The sequence below is a fragment of the Accipiter gentilis genome, chromosome 17, assembly GCF_929443795.1.
Source record: "Accipiter gentilis chromosome 17, bAccGen1.1, whole genome shotgun sequence".
In the NCBI taxonomy this organism is placed as follows: Eukaryota; Metazoa; Chordata; class Aves; order Accipitriformes; family Accipitridae; genus Astur; species Astur gentilis.
The window spans coordinates 14124927-14148407 of record NC_064896.1 but is presented as its reverse complement, the minus strand read 5'-3'; the positions used below and the strand labels follow the sequence as shown (position 1 = coordinate 14148407).

Here is a 23481-nt window from a genome sequence, read left to right as displayed (position 1 = left end):
ACTTGGGTCACAGCGACCCCATGCAGCGCTACAGGCTTGGGGAAGAGTGGCTGGAAAGCTGCCCAGCAGGAAAGGACCTGGGGGTGCTGGTTGACAGTCAACTGAATATGAGCCAGCAGTGTGCCCAGGTGGCCAAGAAGGCCAACAGCATCCTGGCCTGTATCAGAAACAGTGTGGCCAGCAGGAGCAGGGAAGTGACTATTCCCCTGTACTTGGCACTGGTGAGGCTGCACCTGGAATACCGTGTTCAGTGTTGGCCCCCTTGCTACAAGAAAAGACATTGAGGTGCTGGAGTGTGACCAGAGAAGGGCAACCAAGTTGGTGAGGGGCCTGGAGCACAAGTCTTATGAGGAGCGGCTGAGGGAGCTGGGGTTGTTTAGCCTGGAGAAAAGGTGGCTGAGGGGAGACCTTATCGCTCTCTACAACTACCTGAAAGGAGGTTGTAGCGAGGTGGGTGCTGGTCTCTTCTGTCAGGTGGCTGGAGAGGAAATGGCCTCAAGTTGTGGCAGGGGAGGTTTAGGTTGGATATTAGGAAAAATTTCTTTACTGAGAGGGTTGTCAAACATTGCAACAGGCTGCCCAGGGAAGGGGTTGAATCACCATTCCTGGAGGTATTTAAAAGACATGTAGATGTGGTGCTTAGGGACCTGGTTTAGTGGTAGACTTGGCAGTGTTAAGTTTACAGTTGGACTTGGACATCTTAAGGGTCCTTTCCAACATAAATAATTCTATGATTCTAATTCCGCTGTCCTGAGGTTTGTCAAAATATCACAACTGATGTCTGCAGTCATGTTGCACAAATAGTTATGGGCAATTTAGAAATACCATGCTTATAGTTTAACAGTGAGTTCATTTAACAAGTTCTTCTGTTAATCAGCATTCTTAGCTATTAATCCAGTCTGGAAAAATATTTCCCTCCTATTTTAAGACTTAACTCAATAAATGCATTTCAAATGGGCAAGACCAGTCCATACAATTTAAGAGAAAGAAAAAAGGTATCATAATAAGCACTTCTACAGTGACTTGAGAAAGTCAATGTCATTTACAGAAAAATTAAACAAGTATGGGCTTAGATTTCCAAGGAATTGCTTCTCATGTTTGCAAACAAACAAAAAATTCTATACACCTTAATACAATACTTAGGGGCTCATATCCTTAAACACCTAAGTTATATAGACTCAGAAAATAAATTAAGAAATTTTCATCTCAGAAATCTGTGAGCTTAATTTTAATATAAATACTGGATTGTTTTGATTTAAGTTCTACAGTTCAAAACTCATCTCCAAAGGAATACGGAAGAACCGTCAACAGTTCCCAGTCAGATACCTGCCAGATGGAGACTGGCTTAATATAATTGAGCTTTTAGACAGGAGTTAATCTCTTTAAGAGCCTGTTCAGTTTAGGAGGCACTTTAATATACAATCATTACAGTAAAAAATGTTCCCAAAGTTTTCCAAGTTGTTTTCTATGCTTGCTGAGACCACAAAAACCGGTCACACCTTTCCAACATGGACTGAATCAGCGCTCTGCAATTAAAACAAAGGGGAGGGGGGGGGGGGGGAAAAAGTCAAACAGTAACAAAAGCTAACAACAGAAAGAACAGTTTTGGTTTGCTTTTTAAAGCAAAGTTTGTCAAAAAAGTGATTTTGTTTCAGAAGTAACATCATGACATCACCCACCATGCATGCCTTCTCTGGAAGGGATAGGCAAGATCAGAGTTTGTGCAGGACTCAGCAAGACAGATATCTCCTTCAGAGAATCTCCTTCACATACATTTTTAATGTATGATTTCCCGTTTCCTCATTTTCCATTTTAAAATGCCTACATTGCACAATACATAGCTCTTAAATAATAGAAAAGCTTTCAGATTAGTTTAAAATCCGAGGTAAAAATGTGAAATATTTTACCTTTTTGTTAACTGAAAAGAAAGTTTAAAGCATGAAGAAGATCCAAAATGAATACTGTGGATCTTCTGTTGACATGTCATCTTACCTTTGCCTTTTCTCAGCAATTCTCAGTATCTCACAGACACTAGTAAATCTCTCAGACAATTCTAGTGTCAAGCCACACTCCTCCAAGAGAGGCAATGCACGATTTGGGCCGATGGCCTTTGCCAGTAAGAGGGCTACATTTTCCACAGTGATGCAGTCTGGGCAGCTCAGGCTACCATTGCTGACAGCATTCCCATTTTGTGAGCCATGGTGGTGGAAAGCTGTGCTGTGATTTTTTGCAAGATGCAGAAGAAACTTCCATTCTTCTGTGGTCTCTGGAATGGAACCTAGATGTAAAATGAGTTTGTTACATTATTTGTAAGATAAGGATAATTCTAAGCCTACTATTTTAAATACAACTGTACTTAAAAGGGAAGCTAGCTATTCTGTTTTTCTCTGTGAAGATTTAAGAAAACCAAGTACTATCAACAAGCAAATTGTGTGCGGAAGTGTACTGCCTTGACTGACTCAGTGTAAAGAATCAGTGATGAACTACACACGAAGCTTCACAATAGTTCAGTATTTAAGGTTTTGGATTAAGTCAAGAGACAAAGAATGGTTTTGCCCATCTTAGGGCTACTGAGAATTTTCTTCTAAGCTTTGCCATGTCACACAATGCTTTGCTCGTTGTAACTTTGTGTGTCTGCATGTATAATGGCGGGAGTTTTGTGCTGTGCAAGGAGGCTTGCTATTCCTCTATCTACAACACCAAGTTTAGCTTTTACTCCCAACTGATAAACAACTCTACATTCTTGAACTTTTAAGCATTTTCTAGCACAACTGATTTCACAAAACAGTGTGAAGATACAAGAGTGTAACATCCATTTACGTGTTTCAAATATGCTGCACTACACACAGTTAATGCTGCCTAAACACACCAAAAAATAAAATTTCCAACTCAACTTCAGACAAATCAGTATATAGTAAGGGCAGTTCCTATATTACAGAAGTATGTTTACACAGCTTAAGACTCACTAACCATCTTCTCCATTCAACAGGCTCAAATCATCCAAATGAGCAATATTAGTAAAGGCTTCTAGTCTTCTATCCAGCTCCAGACAGAGAAAAAGATATCCAGGCCAAAATCTTGAATAAGAGAGTAAAGATTTTCAGGAATCAAATACTCAGTCTAAACTAAAGTCAACAACAATTAAATGCTTGTTTAAATACCAGTGAAGACAGAAGCAACTGAATTTCTTGAATGCTAGAAATCACTGCAGAGTGGGGACACAGAGACTACCCTTAACCAAAAGGGGTATTTGGTACACTAAATTGGACACCCATCAATATTCATCCTCAGAACAGGGAAGGTTTTTAAATAAAGCCTGTCCAAGTAAGGAGCAGATGGGTTGTTTTCATTTGTACCTTTTTGGGGTCAGAATACCAGCTAACCAAGTATCAAGAATTACCAAGTTTTCTTCTTACCCATGTGATTTACAGATATCAGCCATCTTCTCTTTTGTAACAAAATCAGCAGGGAGTTTAATCAAAAGCAGAATAAGTTGGCTGTAGCCCCAAGTAAACAAATGTGATCGTGGCCTAGAAGATGAAAAATTCAGTTTTAAAGCACTAATGATTTTCTTTAGAACATTCTGTTCTCTCTACAAGAAAGGCAGGTATATGAAAAGAGAGAAGAAAAAACAAATGAAACACTGTGTGTAGTCTCAGTAGAGCAATCACTCTGAAAAGCATTACAGATAAAGTTTAGTCCTTTGGTTGCTTCTGCTGAACTCCACAACATGCAAAATGCTCCAAGGATTCAGTGACGTCCAAACTGTCATACAAAATCTAAGCCAAAATCCTGCAGACCCGTTAAAAGCTTTTTGCTGCACTCAGGACTTTGGGTGAAACCCTACTTTACCTGGGATTTCCTTCCGTATCCACCGTATTTGCTTTTTGTGGTGCATCATGAGAAACTGCCAAGCACAACCAATCCAGCTGTACAGATTCAGGCTGCAGAAGAGATCTAAGGAGAGATGACCTAGAAAACAAAACACAGAAAAAAACCTGACAGTTTTAAATATACCAGATATGGAGAAGCAGAGATCGTGTGTGTGTACAAAAAAATATTGTAAAATTAAATATGGATAAGCCTAGAATGATTTATGTTTCTAGAAGCTGAGGGGACCATAGAAAACCATCAGGTTTGCAGGTTGGATTCCCACAGGTTTTTTTATTTTGTTTTGTTTTTTTAAATGCTGTCTAACCTTGGTATACTGAACTGCAGGCACAGGAACAAAGATAGTCAGTTCCACAGCAACTATTATTTAGAAAAACCCTTTTAGAAGCAGCACCTAATCTAACAAAAAACCCAGTCTGAGACCAAATAAAACTGGCAGAATAAATGGAATCTGATGCTATATAATCTGCTAAAAGCAGACAGATACAGAAGCAATTAAACAAAGTCCCCAAAGGCCAAAACCAAAAAAACCCCACAGAGCTACATGAGGAAGAGAACAGACAGATGAAAAAGATTCTATATTCCCTTTACCTTTTATCCTCTGGCTTTGATTTCACCAGACTATCTAAATATGCTAAAAAGTGAGCTGGATCATTCCTGCAAAGCTGTTTGATATCAGAAGGTAAAATAGAGGGGTGGAACTTGATCAAGGGCCGAAGAGCTGTTTCCCCAAATTTTTCATAAAGCCTGGAGAAAGAAGATAAAAACTATCATCAGTACCAAACAGCAGAATTATTATTTTTCCAAGATCTCTTGCAAGTTCAAGATAGTACTGAAGGGTGATGTCTTTAAAAGATTCCCAGAAAGCTTCATGAAACGTTAAGTGAACCAATTCCTGCTAGCAAGTTAACAACACTGAAGAAGGGGGAAAAAAGGAGGACTTAGCTACAAACCTTTGAGCATGTACCAATAACAGTGGGCTATCATCCCAAGGCCCCAGGTCATGCAGCTGTTTCAGTATTTTCAACATATCTTCATTTTCCATCGCTAAAGCCACCGGACTATGACAAGTTAGTTCTGAAATAAATCAGCGCACAAGTTACAAGATATGAGTTACAAGATATGGGCAAGTTTTTTTTCTTAACACACACATAGCTGGTGTTAAGTGTAAGGACAAAAGTTATCACTACTTTCATGGAACTCTCTAGCTAAGAGTACTAACAAGTGAACAGATCCTACTTGTTCGTTTCATAGAAATCAACACCACTAATCTGCACTTACAGCAAATTACAGCAATGAAATGACACAATTAAGGCATGGAATAATATTCTTGATATATTTTCCTTTTCTTTAGATTTCTGAGTAGGTAATTTTTCTCTGATGTGAAAAAAGATAGCACACTGCAGGACATATGGCTTGCTGAATATAATGCAGATCTGCATCAGTTTTCATATATTACAGTTTGCTTCTATTAACAAATAAAAACTTCAGCTTGGACACTGACTTCACAGAATGTAGAATTCAACACGAACCTCAATCCTGATGAAACGTGGGTATTAATCTACAGGCACAAATGCAGTCCAACTAAGGACAAACTGGGAATGCATACACTACTTTCACTTCTAAGGCTCTCAGAATCCAAATAGCAAATAGATTCCCACGAACCCAAATACCAGATACCAACCCTCAAAGCAAGATTCTGTTGTGTGGCTACTCTCTGTTGGCACCAAATCAATGCTAAGACTTTAATTCATTCTAAAAAGAAATGCGTAAGGCAGAAGCTGAATGCAGAGAACAGATGAAGTTCTGTTTTCCAATATAATCAGGAAGCTTTGGTTCAATAAGGCTAAAGAGGCAAAAATATTAGAAGGGATTTCTGTGGAAAAAGGAAGTCTGAAGTGATCACAAGCCACTCATTTGCACGGAATCACTTACTCCATTCAGTTTTGTTTCACATTAACCACATTTCTCTACAAATCAAATCTTCTGTTTCCAGTGCACATATTGAAGCCCCTCCCCTAGCTTTTGCCTTGTTTCTATAGACATATGATTCTAATTAAGATGCTTTTGCTCTTTGAAGCACATAGTTGTTTTTAAATAGATCTGGTATGAAATCAGTACAGTGTTCAACCAACAAGCTCCATATAAATTAAAAGGTTCAGAATTGCAAAGTGCGGGAAGGGGAGGAACAGTCTCTCCAAGGAGCCAGCAGATCTTCAGAAGTTAGCCTTTGGGGAGAAGACAAACAACCAAACAACCCAAAACTGGAACAAAAACTCCCACACACCAACAATCCTCCCCCTCCTACACTACACCTGCAGAAGGAAAATCTGCAGCCAGAAATGGGAGTGTCTTCAAGCTTTTTTCTTTTTTCTCCCAAAGTCTTACTCTCAGTTTACTAGTAATAAAATTTTCATTAGTTACCTTTCAATCCTGCAATGTATGTTTCCCATACAGTGGGACTGGTTGCATACATGGTTATAATATACTGCTTTATTCTTTTTAAATCCAAAAGAAAGAAGTAGCTTCGCATAAACCTACAAGCCAAGGTCCACGAAGCTGCTGGCGGCAGACTTCCATCAGAGCTTTCCTCAGCATCACCATTTCCACAAGAAAATACACGCAGCTCAAAACACAGTGTTGTCAACTCAGTGAGATCTTTCTGAACATCTGGCTCTACAACACATGGAGGAGACACTTGAAAGCCGCAGTCCAAAGGTCCCTTCAGATCAGTACTCTTTTCGCACTTGATTTCGCTTACACAGGTTTCATCAGTATTTCCCTTTTCAGTACAGGCTTCCAAGATACTACTCTGTTCTTTGTCTACTGGGCCTCCATCAGTTGGATCCAGTTGTAGGCTTTCCTCCAGGACTGCCCTCTGTTCTTCAGCACTCACAGTCTCACTTTTCTTAGTGGAGGAAGCAGAATGCTCTTTGCTGCCAAACGTTCCTTCTAGATAGACAATCCATTCCTTTAAAACCCTTCTCATGCACTGTGGTTCTAACAAAACCAGGGGATCCTGGAGTTTGGCTCTGAAGCATAAAAAAAGGAGTTTACTAAGTTGCCTAACAGTTATAAGATGCCAGAAGTGAAGAAGTATATATGTTTCATGTAACTCAAAGTATACACCTAAACTTGACTAGTCGGTTGTTTTTTTGTAGTTTTGAGTGCATCAAACAGAATTTAGGCTACTTATGCTGTCTACATTTGATAGTATTACATTCTGAAGTCCCCAAGATTTCCTTCAGAAAGAATTTTTGTTTGTTAGGTGGTTTGGGGTTTTTTTTAAACTATGCTTGTAGTTAGGACAAAAAGATAAAACTAGAATACCTAAATAAGCTTTTAGTGGGTTTTGATTGGTTTTAAATAGGGGAAACAAATCATTGACCAAATGATATCCTCTCAGATCATGTTAACAGACGTGCAGAGCATAACTCTTGCATGTACGTAGTAAAAAAAAAAAAAAAATCAATCATTTTTCTACCAAAGCCCAATATTTCTATACACTAAAATGTTTCCCTGCTTACATAGCTTCTGCTGTTGCAGCCTTGAGATCTCTTAGATGATCCTCCTCTGGAAGCTGGCAGCTCTGTGGTTCTAACCTAGAAAAAGACATTAATTTCAGTCTTATCTGAAGTATTATCTTTAATAATTTAAGGGAGGATTTCCTCAAGAATTTCCTCAAATTTGCAAGGAAACAACATGAATTCCTTTATTAAAAAAATACAAAGCTTTAATTTCTAAAGAAGGAACAGCTCAGCAGAAATTATGGATGAATTAGGCATGAAGAGTAACCAATAATACTATTTTTCTAGGCTTCTATAATGGCTTCTACTCCACCTACAGTAGATTTCTGCAGGTACTGAATAAAAAAAATCAGTATCATGCCACTATACGAAAGTTAGTCCAAAATGGTAAATTAGCAAAACATTGGAATATGAAGTAACTTAACTCTGTATTAATTGGACAACCATTAAAGAAGTTCAATGTTTTATAGCTACCAATATTAAAAACAAAAAAACCAAAAAACCCAAAAGAACAACACAAAACAAAACCCACAAAACCCCCAAACGCAACCCACACAAACCAAAACCAAAAAGAAAGATGTTTTTAGGGAGATAAAAGTGTTTACTCCCCACTCAGAAAGGGGAGGAAATGAACTGTTGGACTCATGTCCATACCTATAACAAGCATCACAGATAACACTGCATAAGAGTTGCTGAATACACTACATTCTTCCCCTTCAGTCATTACAACACTGTAGAGACTACATGCTCTACCACCCAAAAGTGCTCAGTGCCCCATCAGCTTCTAGAAAAGGAGTCAGGGCGAACCAGTGAAACCCACCATAGTAATGAAGGCAGCTAGAAAAACCTAATGCTGAGCAACTTGTTCTACTTGAAACAGTAGTTTTTCTTTAGGTTGCTATCCTCAGAGCATTCAGCAAATGCAATTGCTAAGAAAACATTTTATACTCACTCTTTCTCTTCCTGGGGAGATGCTACCAGATTAACAGTCAACTCCTGCAGCTCCTCGTCATCCTTTACTTCTTGCCGCCCTCTAGTATCAGGACTTATATGTAGTGTGCCAATCTTCTCAGTAGTTTTGCGTACAAAGCTGGAAACGCTAGGAGTCAGAAGTTCAAACATTTAAAATTGGAAATTCAAAACTGAACAAATCAAGCACTTTCTTTCCGCTCAAACCATGATTTCAGAAAACTTAATCTGAAGAACTCTTGAGAAAAAGATGAGAGCAGCAATGGCCAACAAGAACAAAACTCAGTAAGCAGCTGCTCAAAATTCATACTTCAGTCACAGTCCATACCTTCAGCATAGAATAAAAACCTGAAGTATTTAAGACTTGGGTTTTTTGCTGCTGGAGAAACAGGATCACATACTAACATTAGTGCTTAGATTTTGACATATATTTGTATGCAAATAAACGCGGATTGGCTACACTGCATTTAAAGCTTATAAACAGAAAGCATCATTAGGAAATTATGTCTCTCTTGGTCATAAGAAACAGTTTTGCAATACTTCAAATTAGTTCTTCAGATTACAAAGCTTACAAAAAATGTCCTTTTCATGTCATCAGTCCCTATCCCTTCAGATATTGTATTCAAAAGAAAGCCCAGTGAACATACCAAACCCCAACTATTTCTACCACTGGCATGAAGAGAACAATGTCATCATGAGTTGAACAGAAAAATCAGCTTCTTGCTTTCTGGCCAAGAACTAGTCTAAGAGCATCAAGAAAAAAAACCAAACAACCCTTTTACTTGCTTGCCAGAGAACATGACATCTTTTACTATACCAGGGTATAGCAAAAGTTGAAGGTTGCTGCAGAAGAGAGAAAGGATTCAAATGTAGCAAAACAATTGGATTTTAACATATAGAAGGATTAAAGGTAAACTTTTAAAAATTAACTGTAAATACGATAGTATTTTATTTAATTATAAATTGAATATAGTGAATACTTGAAAATTTAGTCCTCATTACTAGTAATAACTGTTTCTACTAATAAAGTCCTAAAAACTGCTTATGGTTTAGAAAAAAATCAAAACATTGCATATACTTCTGAAGGTTATTCTGAGATCCTCACACTATCGATATCAGCTACAATTTTTTGTTGCAGGACATAATTCACATACCTAAGTAATCAAGGGATGGCTACGCAATTTTTCAGACCATCATTAAAGGCCAGCAACATTTTAGCTAAGGAACTAACATACATAAGGGTTTTTTCAAGTTTTTTAAGTTATGTATTTAACACCATCTCCTTTATATTTGTGTGTCCCCCTACTTTTTAAAGCAACTTTTAAAATAGAAATTTATTTTCCACATAAAACAGACACTACCATATTTACTTGCACCAGTTACAAGCTATCATTGTTCCATAAACACTTTGCGAATTTATTAGATTCACTGAAAGGTGTGTGCAGGGTGATAGCAGACCACGTGGTATACTTTGCAAGTGTGTTTTAGCAGTATCTAGCATGCTTTGAATATTTTAATGTTTGTCCCCAAGCAACATAGGAAGCCTTCACTCATTCTTCAGAAACCTAAGTACCAGGAAAGAAAAATCCCCAAACAATATTCACTAAGTTTGCTTTGAATTCAAACCACAACCACAGTTCAGAGGGTAATGTTAAACATTCTTAGCCATTTAAACATTCTTAGCCATTTAAAAACTGAGGTTGAAATCTTGGCTCCACTGAAGTTAACAGCAGCTCTTTGTATCTTCATTAGAGTCAAGATGGAAGCTTTAAATTGTCTAGCAAACTTGACTGCATCTCCCGTGTTTCAGTTCAGATGTTACATTTATGCAGAGCAGAGTATGAACTAAACCAGACAATGCTACAAATTCAGAGGACAGAAAAAAGGGAAAGATGTAATGGATGAGTGAACCTGCTGGAAGTTTTACCTTTCTTTGACAGCTTGGAGAGAGACGAGAGGAGATGGGGAACGAAATGACAAAGGAATACTGAATGGGAGAAATGTCTCATTCCGGTCAGCCTCAACTGTCACAGATGCATGAGATACATTGTCTAACAAATGGAATTGAAATAAAGAGTCATGAAACACTGGCCCAGCAAAAATGGAACAATGAAACAAACTGAAAGTCACTAATTCATTAACGGACAACTGGCATACAATATTTTCCTACTTAATATTCAAGAATGCAGGGAACCAGAAAAGCGCTACTTGGTTTTCAAGGGCCATTTTGTTACTGACTTTGAACCTAGTAGGCCTGCTTTGTTAATAGTCTTTTGGCTCTATAACAAGGCAAATGATAATCAACAACCATATGAAAACTATCTTCTAAAAGTAGATTTACAGTCCATTTAGGAGACAAAATCTTGATTTAATCCACTAACAGTTACTTAAACATCTAGAAAAATTTAAGTATTGTGGCATACATCAATTCACGTTGTATGAGTTCCTAAAACCCAAGTCACATATGAACATACAGAGACACATAAGCCATGGTTAAGGTACAGAGCACCCTTTTATTTGAATGGACTTAAAAGTACAATTCTGTCCATAGCTCTCTAGATTTTGGTAAGAATCACAGGAAATACAGAATCACTGACTATTTCCTTTTCACTCTTACATCCCTAACAGTATCTACAATGTGTTTTGATTAATCATTTCCTGGTACAAACACAGACTGTATCTTTGAGTGATGTAAATAAGAAAAAAAAGGATCCTTTTAAGTAAGGATGACGCTGCATTTTGCAACAGTCAGCACTATCTGCACGGTTGAGAGGAAAAGACAGCTACTCCGTTACACAAATTCTACCATCAGAATCTGCAGTCTTTCTAGATAGTGCCTAAAGGTCACAACTGATTTTACGATTGCTTGTAAATAAGGCTGCTTTTGTTCATTATGCAGATTAGAAACCTAAAAACTTATGACATCTTACGTAAATGTGAGCAGGGAAACACTAAGTCCATTTCTCTTAAATACCAAATCAAGTACACATGCTTCAAGAAGCATCTAGAACTTCTCTACTTGGAAATAATCAGCAAATTTGCTATCTCTTGTGGAAGAGATAGAACTTTTCTATCTTCTAACATTCAAAAACCATGTCCCTTCATTTTAGAGTTTTAATATCAGAAATAATACACTTCCTTTCAAGTTTTCTCACTTCTTGTTTTTATGGTGATGTAGGTAAAGAGGCACATGTAACCCTAAGTGCTACAAACTGCATGTAGCTTATTCAGCAGGTCAACACTACTGACAAGTAGGGGAGTAAATACTAATTTCTCTACTCTCTCTCCCCACTTTGGTTTTCCCCCAACAAAGCATCCAAATTCTCTCCATCCTCAACTGGCATCTACTCTCTGCAAAAGCTAAAAAGCAGCCTTTTTACTGGAAAGCCTCTCTACCATACCTGGAACTAAGCCAGCTCCTCATCATCCCTGGTTTCTGCATCCCCTCCCAATCCCAACCAGAGCAGATAACAAGACACCACTATTGTCTCACTCTAGCTTTCATCTAGTGACAGGTACTTGTTAGGAAATAACAAAAGCTCCCTGGATGGTCTAAATGTTAGTTACTAACAATTCTATCGTCCCTATGCTAATGTATACACGTGTAAGAGGTGATCCCCTGTACAAATGGAACTCCGCAAGAAAGTTAAGAACACTTGTCATAAGCCTACTGTTTTCCCTGAAAAAATATAAAGCCAGATCCAAGACTAAGAAATTCTTTCCTGGAAAAAATACTACTGGAAGGATAGTGGCAGCAAACAAATCTCATTTGAAGGTCAATTAACACTGGTATAGTCAGCTGAGAGAATCACAGTATTAATGCTGAATTGCACATGGAGAGGTCGGGGGGAAATTGAGTGAAGTCCTAGCTTGGTAAAAGCCCTCTGGACCTTTTGTTTCATTTCTCTGGGTTTTTGTTTGCTTTGAAGCTTGGATATCTGTGGAGCCAGCATTTTACCCCAATGTTTCAGGAAGGAGTTTGAGTGGAAGGTGGGGTGACTGTGTTCCCATTGATCAAATTAGAGGATTTAATCATGAATAACTGGATAGTGGAAAATAAGAGCACAGAGCCAACCCAATTGAATTCTTGTAGAATAAATAGAAATTGCATCCAAATAATGTATTTTCATTAAGAAACATTACCAAGTTCTACTTGCTCATCTTCCTGGTGTGCAGGAAATTCTTTAAGTCTCTCATCTTCTGAGAATGTTTGACTGTGGAGAGAACATGAATCTTCATCTGACTGACTGCCTCTTCGACTGATAACACGATATATTCCAGAGTCTAAGACACTGAAGCTTTCCTGTCAGACAAGGGAGAGGAGTTAGATGTTGAGTGGTACTTCCTTGTTAAACTTCCTGCAATTAACTCAAATAACCATACCCACACAAATAACCTCACAGCACTTCATATTTCACTGTCTGGAAAAACCCTACAGGACAGCATATTTTTGACATATCCAGAACGGAGGAGTACACAGATGCCAATAAGCATGCAGTCCAGTGACTTCATAAAGATATGTAAGCTGCAATTGCTTTTAGGAAAGCAGTCTGCGGAACAGCAGGTGTACTTAGTACAAGACAAAAAGCATCTCTGCTTTAGTCCTGCATCTGAGACTATCACCCCTTTGTACCTGTGTATGCAGGAGTCCATATTCTTTTTGCTGGTTAACCAGCAAAACACCCAGCTAGCACAATTACAGCCGCTGCAAAACTGTTTAGTTCCAGGAAACACGTACATTCTTTTGCTCATGGTTAGTCTATGTAGCTTACTTGCCCATCTGCTAACGAAGAAAAACTTGTCTACCACACCGAGATGGAATTTACATTACTTTGGTTTTTGAACTTTACTTTTTAAACATTGTTAGAGTGAAAACAGTAACTGATATTATATTAACTATGAAGTATTTCCCCTTTCTTGAAAAGCTGCTGGGAAGGCAAGACAATACCAAGCAGCTGTACATGTAGAAGAATATTAGCAATATGCTTTGATTTTTTTTTTTTCCTTAGAGACTCCTGCTTAAGCTTAGAGTGAGACAATTTTTTAAATAGGGCTAGGAAAGTTCTGAGCATTTGGACATTCAGTTTTCACCACATAAAACTAGAGTTACAATCAAGATGACCTTTACTGAAGCATGTTAAGACACTAAACTCAGCTGTGGAGAAAGCCTTCTTCGTATCAATCTTTGTCCACATCTCAACCATTAGCCAGAAAATAATATGGAAAAAAGGCAGAGGTCTGAGAGCTTAAAGAATGCAAGTAGTAGTATTTTATACCTCTCTACCCCACATAATTTTAGAACATAGCATTATCAGCTATAGTAGGCATGGTAAAAATGAAAGCCTCATCTTCAAAGTGCGCATCAAGGTGATTTTAAGTCAAAGATAAAATCTGCAGGTAACAGTTTTGGCACTACCAATACACGTACATGCGATGAAATACTGCTCCTTCTACTACTGCATGCAGAATCTAGAGGTTCCAACTTTGAAATTAATTCTTCCAGTTGCATAATGAGATCTGGTTGGGTTGAGGCATCCAGCTGAGACTTCAAGTGCTCCAGCTTGTCTAGAGGCAAATTTTTTCTTGCCTAAAAGTACACAGTGAAACAGAAGCATTATTATTTCTAAAGCACACGTGAAAAGCAAAAGGTACCATATATGCAGGCTAATTTTCATCCTAGAAGTATAGTCTCAGAATACTTTTCAAAAACGCCAATACAAATCACAGAAACCTATGGAACTTAATGGAAGAGGGGGACAGAAAACAGAGTGAAGTTGCATTGCACATTTACAAAGGGGTATTTACTTACTTTGCAAGAAATAACTGAATTTTGGAAGAGCCAACAGACCCTGGCAGCAAGGGTCCAGAACCCTCTTCTTATCAGACGCTCTATGCAGCGGTCTACCAGCAGAAGAGAGAGGTGTGCCACTTTTCCATTTGTATGCAGACAGAACAACTCACTTTTGTAAACTGCAATATCCTGAATATCTGCAAAACCAGATGCACAGAAGTATCTAAGGGACTGAAATCATTAGTCAATGTTCCGTTCTGTTCCTGAAAGAAGGTGGAAACATATTTCCCCCCTGACTGCAAATGTATGCAAAAGCCTAATACACTGTAGCACAAGTGGCATAGAGAAAACAAATGCTGAAGAGTGCTAAGCTAGCATCTCACAACTATAAAGCATAGTTAAAGTATCAAAACTTTCCAGAGTTATATTTCTAGAAAGCATTCAAAGAGTACACTAAAGTTAGTGAAAAGTGCCCTTTTCCTCTGAAGGGGGATGAAAAACTAAAGACTGATAAAGATGAGAAATACATCATTGTTAGCTTTGAAACAGAAATAAAACATTTGCTAGTAGAAAAACACTTCGACCTTTCAGCAGTTTTCAAATGCAATACCTATGCTATATGCAAACACTCCATGACAAAGGCAGTGGAAACTTAACACCAAAAGCAGTGGAGAGAAGGGGAAGAAAAAGACTGGCGATGACTAACCATTCTAGGACTATGCCTGTAACCATACACACAAACCCGTTTATGAGGGTTCACTCATCTGCCAAATAAGTACATTCCCTGGCTCCAATTTAGACAGGTGTTAGAAAAAAAACAGGTTTTAAGCTTTCAGCAGCCAGATTATCCTTCACAGGACACCTGACAATAAACCTGAATAAACAGAAATGAGGAAAGGATACTACTGGTTTTACCTCACTAGTACTGCAGGTTACTACCTCTTACTATTTGATTACTGTATTTTAAGATTCACTCCACACCACGTTTTGTTTCTCAAGCATGTTTTCAGAATTATGGAGAGAAGGGGTGGCTGGAGGAGGCAGGGAAAGGGTTAATATTCAAGGATATACCTGACAGATGACAATGAATAAGTTTTCTGATCAATGTTCCACAATCCAGCTGCAGAAATTGAGCTTGAAAAGGCTCCACGTTAGGCAAGGACTTCAGAAGTGACAAACATAATAGACAATATTACAAAGCAAAGATTCTTAAAGTTTACCTTTTACTTCACTCCAGAGTAAGACTTGAACACTTTGGGGAAGAAAAATATAAATGCCTCTTTCTGTCCAGGTCATTACACAGTGCTCACTGCAAGCAAAGCAGAGGTTAACGGTGCAACAGTTAATTGTGGTAGTAACTGTAAAATATGCAGGGACAGCATTGGCTTAAGTACAGCAAGAAGCAAGACAGTTGTTTAGCATGATACTTGGAAAATTCTTATGCAAAAAGATGAAGTTGGTAATATAAATTAAGAGAATATACAACTTTTTTATTTTTAAGTCTACTTTATCAACAGGAAGCTATGCTGACAAATACTCACGTCAAATACAGTAGCTTGGGGAAAGATAAAGATTGTGGAGAGCAGCTGGAACTAGTATAACGAGGATCCAGCCTATAAAGTAGAATTATTATCCGTTACAAGCATAACTACAATAATATCACTTTCTTAATGTAGTATTCTTAACCCTGTAAATACAAGGCTGGCTTAAATAAACATAGTCTTACAACAGCAGCATTCATTGTGGTAGTCACACAGACATACCTGCAGAATCAAGGTTTTGGCATTTTTGATAACTACTGGCTTGTGTTATCAGAGGAGAACGTATTAAGATGACAACTAGGATTAATGGTTGACTGCACTAGGAGTTTATTTAATCTTCTCAATATTAATGCAGTTCTTTTCAGATAGTCTAGAAGTCCCAAGCAAATTTATCACTGATAACACTCATGTTTCTACCTGAGAGTAACAACAGGGAGAGGTGGTGAGGACAGCAGCTGCTTGAACTGATGTGTGCTTTGCACTTCCCCATCAAAGTTCACCTCCCACATCCTTGAGCCAGGTCGAGCACAATATATTAATGGCTGCTGATTCCCACTGTTTTTTCCAACAGGGAAGAAACATGCTCCGAATTCTCCATCTCTCTCTTTATTACCAATTTTCCAGAACTTCTCTCTAGTGGAAAATAACATACTTGTTAAGGCAGAATTAATAAAGGCTCTAATTAATTTTATGGGGTTTTTTTAAGAATAAAAATACTAAATCCTAGTTGCTGAATTGGTTTTGGTGCCTGAAAAAAAAATCTGTAATGAATATTATAAAGCTTGCATAAAGCTTATAAAAGATGGGGTGCAGAAATATTCATTATTTTAAATGAATGCTCAGATCATGAAGGTGGGTTTTTTTCAGACCAACCAGTCAGTCAACCCAGTGATAGGAAGGTGATGGTGCAAGTGGTCCCAAAAACCATTTCCAATCACAAGAAAGATAAGATGGTGATCATGAATAGTCACCATGGATTTATGAAGGGGAAATAATAGTCCTCTACAACAGAATGACTGGCTTGATAGATGAGAGTAGTGGATATTGTTTATCTTGACTTCAGTAAGGCTTTTGACGCTGCCCCTGCTAACATCTTCACAGACAAACTGAGGAAGCACAGACTAGATAAACAGACATTGATAAATGCAAAGTCCTGCACTGGGGGAAGAATAACTCCAGGCATCACTACAGGCCAACTGATTAGAAAACAGCTTTGTAGAGAAGGACCTGAGGGACCTGCTGAACAAGCTGACCACAAGCCAGCAACACCCCTTTCGGCAAAGGCAGCCAACAGCCTCCTGGACTGCATTAGGAAGACTGTTGCCAGCAGGTCAAAGGAGATGATCTTTCCCCTCTTCTCAGCACTGGTGAGATGCATCTGGAGTGCTGGGTCCAGTTCCAGGCTCCCCAGTGCAAGAGATACGGGGATATAGTGGATCAAGTCCAGTGATGGACCACAAAGATGACTAAGGGATTGTAGCACGTGTCTTACAAGAAGAGGCTAAGAGAGCTGGGCTGGTCAGTCTGGAACAGAGAAGGCTCAGGGGGAGAACTCATCCAATCCCATGTGTATAAAAATCTAATGGGGCAGTAAAGAAAACAGAGCCAGACTACTCTCAGCAGTGCCCAGTGAAAGGACAAGAGGCAATAGGCAAAAATGGAAATACAGGAAATTCCATTGCAACATAAGAAAAAGCTCTGTTATTGTGAGAATGTTGAACCACTGGCAAACATTGCCCAGACAGCTTGTGGAGTCTCCATCCTTGGAGATGCTCAAAACCTAACTGGACACAATCCCACACAATCTACTCTACCTGGCTCTACTCTGAGCAGGAAAACTGGACTAGATGATCTCCAGACATCACTTCAGAAACTGTGTGACTCTAAAGTCCAATATTTTACAAGTAAAATATAACTTGCCTCTCAGTATCACACAAGTAAGTGCGTGTAAGTGAAGATATGAGCAGTCTTCCATCCAAATAATCAAGCTGAACAACCCGAGAATCTACAGTGGTTATAATCTGAACAGGAAACATCACAAAAGTAGCAGCAGCCTACAGTTTGGAAGAAAAAAAAAAAAGAAAGAAAACACACTGGTCCTCAGTTCAAAGTAAAGACTATTTCATGAAGTTAAAATTGCAAAATCGAGAAAAGACTTATACTACAAATACACTGTGTAAGACAGAGACATTCCTTTCCTTGTCTCTCCTTTACAAAACAAGGTTTCAATGCTTAAGAGGCATAAAAGTTAAATCCTCTTTTCCCAAAACCATTATTGAAGGTTTAAGAAAAACAAATAAAAATCATATCCCTGTAGCATCCTGACATTTCTTTATAAGAGTGTTTTCTGTAACATTAAGAGGGATTTTTATTCTTGCTTTTGCAAGCTTTGTGCTTTCGTCAGTTCTCTAGATTCTCCCCACAGGTACTTTCAGCCAGCAAACAGTTTTATGGAGACAGACCTGAGGGATTATTTGATACAAAAAAAAACTTCCATTGGATTTAGGCAGTTTACATAAACCCACTTTCTATATTACCCTGCAGCAAATTACCCAAATACTATTTATTATACAAATGTCTCAGTTTGCATGGGTGGCAGAACAAAGTCACAGACTTCTTATGAATAAGACTCTACTGGGAACTGCACTCAAATTTTCTAGCAGTCACCATTTTTGACAACTTAGAACTGTTTTCTTTGTTAGGAACGTGACAAAGTGTATTACATGAGAGAGTCAACAGTCCAATTCCTTTAACAGGCATGAGCAGACACATATTTCATGGACCTTGCCCTTCTCCTTCCTTTTCTCTCTCTCCTTCCATAGTTGAATTTTTTGGTCTTTCTTTAAATGCAGCATTTTGCTACTTTTAAGTCAATTTTCCATCAAAATCTTTCATGAGGGCTAGAAAGGACCTGGACCCATTTCCAGGTCATGCTCCTTCTTACAAATTAAAAGGAGAAGGAAAGGACGTAGTAATGGTAACGCTTAAAGAACACTCGAGGGCTAGAAATCAGACTGGTATCATTAACATGCATGTCCTTTGCACAAAACGTAATGGATGTAAGCCTGACGTCCACCTACCATTCATTTTAACTAATCCACATCTTTAAGATGAGAGTAGCCAGACAGAGCCAAGCAAAAATCAGACTCTGGGATTGCCCTTTCTCAGGCCAACAGCTGAGCTGAGGACTAAAACACACAGCTGACACTCTAGCTGGAGTCTAAGGAATCCAACAGACTCAGAAACACCAAGACGCTGGACTTGGATACTTGTAAATTCCAAGAGGAAGAAGCTTGGCCAGTTTTTAATTCTGTACATTTGAAAGCATTTTTATGTTGCATTACTAAAATAGCTAAAAAAGGGGGTGAGGGAAGTTCACGGATTAGGATTGCTATTGTTGTCTCAAGAGACTGGTTCTTCATCCCAACAGTCAAAGCTACCAGAACTTCATCAGCTGGCAAGACTTCCTCTGTTCTACTTTATTAAAACAAACAAAAAGATTCCATACATCATCCCCTGTGAACCTCCTCGTCTCAAAGTATGTGACATTTTACCTTCCCTTGTTTTGATGTGTTAATCTTGATGGCTGATACTTTTCCCACGTGATCTCCTACAAAAACACGAAGGGCAGCTGTATCCCAACATAGAGCTGTGACTTTTCTGCCCTTATGCTCAGAGGAAACGTAAATCCGTTCTGGCTTCCCACGACGTTCCTGATTCAGCTCCCAGACCACTACAAGACCTTGGCTACAAAAATTAAAAAAGAAAATACAATTTGATAATAAGTCTTCTCACGTTTTATCAGTGATAAAGATGCATTATTCCAAAGAAACATCTATGCAAAGTAGTACATCTCAGAGCTGGTTGTGTTTGAGGTTGCATGCTTTCAAGAAGTGTCACATTTTTAATTCTGAAGAAGTGTCCTTCCTCGCATTACAATGCATCAGCAGCTTTGTTTGGAAGGGTACTCTCACATTTACTGGAATTGCCAGTGAGGATGCGGAAAAATAAGCATTTAAATGGATGTTAAACAATGTAAGTTGTATTAACTACCAATCTCACTCTGCCAAGTTAATGAAGATACTCCTTTTGATGCTGAAAGGTCTCAGAGACATTTATCATCATAACTTCACATGCATTAACTAGCTCTCCCATAGATGTTCTGTTACAGAAATAATTCTGTTATTCTGGAACAATTATTCCAGAAAAAAAGTTAAGCAAACTGTCTGTGCAGAGAATTATTCTGTAGGGGCCTCTACCAGCTAATTCCCCAGCCTGCTCAAAGTTCTCAGCAGATGTCCAAGTCTGAAACATAGAAGCTACTTAAAAATATTAATCCAGCATTCAGGTTTGCGAGTACATCACTCACCTGGTGGCAACAGCAACATAGTCTTCATCATGCAAACAACAGGCAACCCGGGAAACGGCACCTTCCTGAAAGCAATTATGGGAGTAAGTGCAGGTGAAAGTTGTTCTTGTACTGCCTTTACCACTAACCAACTTTTATCTTCAAGACATAAACCAGATTCATGTCAACAATTGCTACCACTTCACTGTGATGTGGTGGTTTGGGGTTTTTTGTTGTTTGGGTTTTGTTTGCAAACACTGAACTTACTCTAAAAAGATGCAGCTGACAACAACATGACAACATCAAGAGAAATGATTGCAGTTCATTCTCTGACTTGGAAAACAGAGAAAACAGTCTCCTGTTCTCACACCTATGGAAGCTGTTTTGCCAGAACCAAGCGAGACACTCACAACCTTAGAAAAAATGGCTGCATTCATGTTATGGTGGGAGCAGCAGTGACTCCCAAGAAAGATCATCTGGCTGTAGAAACAAGAATCCCTGTTCCATGACCTCTTTCAGCAAAAGCAAACCAGCCTATCTTTTCTTTGCTTACCCAGGGAGTTCATAGTTTGGTCATCCAAACATGGGTAGTTACCTACACATGAATTGCTCTGATTCATATTCGAAGTTTTCTTCTAATTCTTAAATATTCAAGGTGACTTTGTTGCTGCTGTTAGGAGTCAGAATTGGAAAAACAAGAGGTCTGACCCTCTCAAGTAACTTCTTTCACACCTCATGAAATCTATTACACCACACACTGTGGGGATACATTCCAGGATCACAATGTTTTTTAAATAGAACAGTCCAAAACTTCACTTTATTTGGACAATTCAGCAAGCTGAAAATGGCTGTTGACTCTTAACAAAAATTAACTTGAAACAATGTCTCTTTCCTGATCCTCTTTTCCCCGGAAATTTTTTTATAGAATTCTTTACCCTTACCTTATGAGTGAGAAAGAGTCTTTGCTTCCAACCATCTTTCTGTATAAGGTTCAGTCCTCCTCCTGAACTGCCTAGAGCTAGCCATCTCTTCGACACATCTATACATGTACACTGAAGGAATAAAAATCATAATGCACAACAAGGCTGCTAGTAAGTACTAATAACAGTACCTTTTCCTTGCCTTATTATGTTATTTTTTTAAAGGCTTCATTGTTTGCCAGCTCTGCATACCAGTCCTGAAACACTGGCAGCACAAAGATATTAGAATAGCACTCTCTGTGGATGGAGCAAACAGTGTAAGACAGCAACCATGTAAGGCTGTATTATTTACTCCACAGCTGCATTAAGAAAACACACACAGAGTAATAGGACCCTTTGTTTTCATTACTACTTCTTCCCAAAGTGTTCCCCGCCCCCCCCCCCCCCCCCAAGCTAGCATGCACACACCCAAAAAGAATGAGATGAATCCTGTGGGTTAATCAGATAATAAACCAAATAAGGTCATTATCTGAACTTAAAAACAAACACCACAAACTCACCTTCAGACGACTAGAATCCAGCCTGAGCGCAGAAAGCAACGGATCCAAACATTCAAACTCTGCCAACACATGGTTGTAAGAGTCCGGAATTATTGGTACGGAGGCCATTGATGTACATGACTAGCACTACTCACTCACGGGTGCATTACAGCTTCATATTTTAGCTGTACCTGCCAAAAATAAAGTAAGTTCTTGATTAGTTCACTTTTTAGTATTACATCTGTTTTTCTGTTTTTAAAGAAACACCAAACATCTTCCTGTTCAAACAGCATCAGGTTTCAGTTTGCCAAAAAGGCCCAAGGGCTGCAAAATTAGATCCCTGCTTCATTTACGAGAAGTTTTTGTTGAAGTTCACTTCAGAAAACTTAACCTATCAGCGACCAACCTTAGAAATATTTAAATTGTAGCTATAAGATATATTTACATCCACCTGTGAAACAAGTTCCGTCTACCTATGGAAAAAGCCTTGTTTCATGGTAAAACGCACTTCCCTCCATAACACGCACCCTTGACTTGGTGTCAAGGAAAACATTTAGCATCGGCATTTTATGCCTACATTACCTTCTCCTCCAAAACTAAATTTAAGGAATATTATCCTCAACTGATACTAAATTTATAATTACCTGCATTTGTGCATTCTTTTTGTGTGTGTAAACATGTATAAACTATCCTTTCCACAGTACTTCCTTTCCAGCATACAAGATAGATAAGACAGATCGAAAACAAAGAACTTACTAGTTACCGAAGCTGCAACCTCATATATTTCTCCTAAACAGCACGTACTTTAAAATAATTTCTTCTTGAGGAATTTTTGAAGTTTAGACCTGTATGTTGCTTAAAAAAAACCCACTTGCTACACTTCATACTCAAGCCTCCGAATTTCTAAACAACATTTAGTATGCAATCCCATGAATTAAAGAGCTCCCTCCCAGAAATACCATAATATGAAACTTTACACTTCCTTACAAGAAAAGCGAACGCTTACTCTCACCAGGCACTCGGAAAAGGGAAGATACGCATTTAGCCAGAGAGACTGAAAATTATTTCTTCAAAATTCTCAGAAGCGTCTTAAAACCCTCGTATTATGGGATTTGAGGACGACTCCACCCCAGAAATAAAGACTAGACCATCTCTGATGGCTGAAAAAGGACTGTTTTGTTCTGGAGTAGAGTACTTGGTCCAGAAAGACACCCTACTGCCCGTTTCACACAGCCTGTCGTAAGGAAGGTCGCAGACGACCTCCATCGAGCAAAGCCAGCCTGAGATTTTAAATCCTTCCTTGGAACGCTGCTCTCGGAAACCAGCAACCTCCGCCGTGTCCGACCTGCCTCTGACCACACGCTGCCCGCTCGCCAGCCTCCAGCCTGAGAAAACAGCTGCGAGCCCCCCTTACTTCCTCTCAGATACGCGGAGTAAAGCAAAGTACCGCCGAAGCTCGGGAGAACCCCCCCAGCTCCTTCGGACGCAGCTGCCCGCGGAAAGCGGGCGGGCAGGCAGGGGACGCCTCGGACCCAGCCCCCGAGGACGCCCGCGGGGCGCGGAGGAGCGAGGCCGGCGCCAGGGAACGAAGGCTTCCCGCGCCGTCAGGCCGTGAGGCGCTCCGAAAGCGGCGGCCGATAGCACCGGCCGGGAACCGGGACGCAGGAAGTCACGGGGACGGCGGCGACTGCCCGGGGCCGAGCCGTTCTCCCTCCCACAGACGCTCACCCGACCGCCCCGGCGGCGAGAGCCAAGCCCAGAGGCGGCGCAGCCCCCGGCAGGCGTAGAGTCGGGAAGCGGCGGCGGCCGCGCCTTACCCGCGCTCCCCGCTCGGTCCGGTCCGGTCCGGTCCGGTCCGGTCCGGTCAGCCCACCTCAGCTCTCTCGCTCCCTCCCTCCTTCACACCGCCCGCCGCCGGTACCGCCCCCAAACAGCGCGGCACGTGACCCGCCGGA

General features: G+C 39.5%; 1 protein-coding gene across 5 annotated transcripts; it reads right to left on the bottom strand.

The window, feature by feature from the left end:
* Positions 1 to 1206: 1206 nt before the first annotated feature.
* HPS5 (HPS5 biogenesis of lysosomal organelles complex 2 subunit 2) lies at positions 1207 to 23440 on the bottom strand. Of its 5 annotated transcripts, XR_007508485.1 has the most exons (24): positions 22876 to 23206; positions 21548 to 21717; positions 21009 to 21119; positions 20089 to 20153; positions 19274 to 19466; positions 17636 to 17773; positions 16137 to 16348; positions 15720 to 15791; positions 15399 to 15487; positions 14197 to 14375; positions 13816 to 13974; positions 12531 to 12690; positions 10315 to 10438; positions 8371 to 8517; positions 7419 to 7493; positions 6316 to 6923; positions 4845 to 4968; positions 4483 to 4638; positions 3853 to 3972; positions 3417 to 3530; positions 2971 to 3077; positions 1993 to 2278; positions 1680 to 1821; positions 1207 to 1526 (listed from the first exon to the last, which is right to left on the bottom strand). XR_007508485.1 is itself a non-coding variant. In XM_049820010.1 (23 exons), exons 2-23 carry the CDS (start codon positions 21653 to 21655, stop codon positions 1466 to 1468), a joined length of 3408 nt encoding a protein of 1135 aa, XP_049675967.1. In that variant the 5' UTR covers positions 21656 to 21717; positions 22876 to 23205; the 3' UTR covers positions 1207 to 1465. The 5 variants fall into 5 exon arrangements, 4 of the variants coding, with proteins under 4 accessions (XP_049675967.1, XP_049675965.1, XP_049675966.1 ...); XM_049820010.1 differs by lacking the exon at positions 1680 to 1821 and having other exon boundaries at positions 22876 to 23205; XM_049820008.1 differs by lacking the exons at positions 1207 to 1526; positions 22876 to 23206 and adding an exon at positions 23344 to 23440 and having other exon boundaries at positions 1538 to 1821.
* Between the last annotated feature and the right edge of the window lie 41 nt (positions 23441 to 23481).

What these genes read in the sequence shown, in the direction of transcription:
- HPS5 (XM_049820008.1), bottom strand. Translation starts at nt 21,655, where the DNA reads ATGGCCTCCGTACCAATAATTCCGGACTCTTACAACCATGTGTTGGCA. An exon ending in ATACATTGCAGGATTGAAAG is followed by an intron (nt 4,969 to 6,315) that starts GTAACTAATGAA and finishes GATTTATTTCAG; the next exon opens with AACTAACTTGTCATAGTCCG. An exon ending in GATACGGAAGGAAATCCCAG is followed by an intron (nt 3,531 to 3,852) that starts GTAAAGTAGGGT and finishes TTCATCTTCTAG; the next exon opens with GCCACGATCACATTTGTTTA.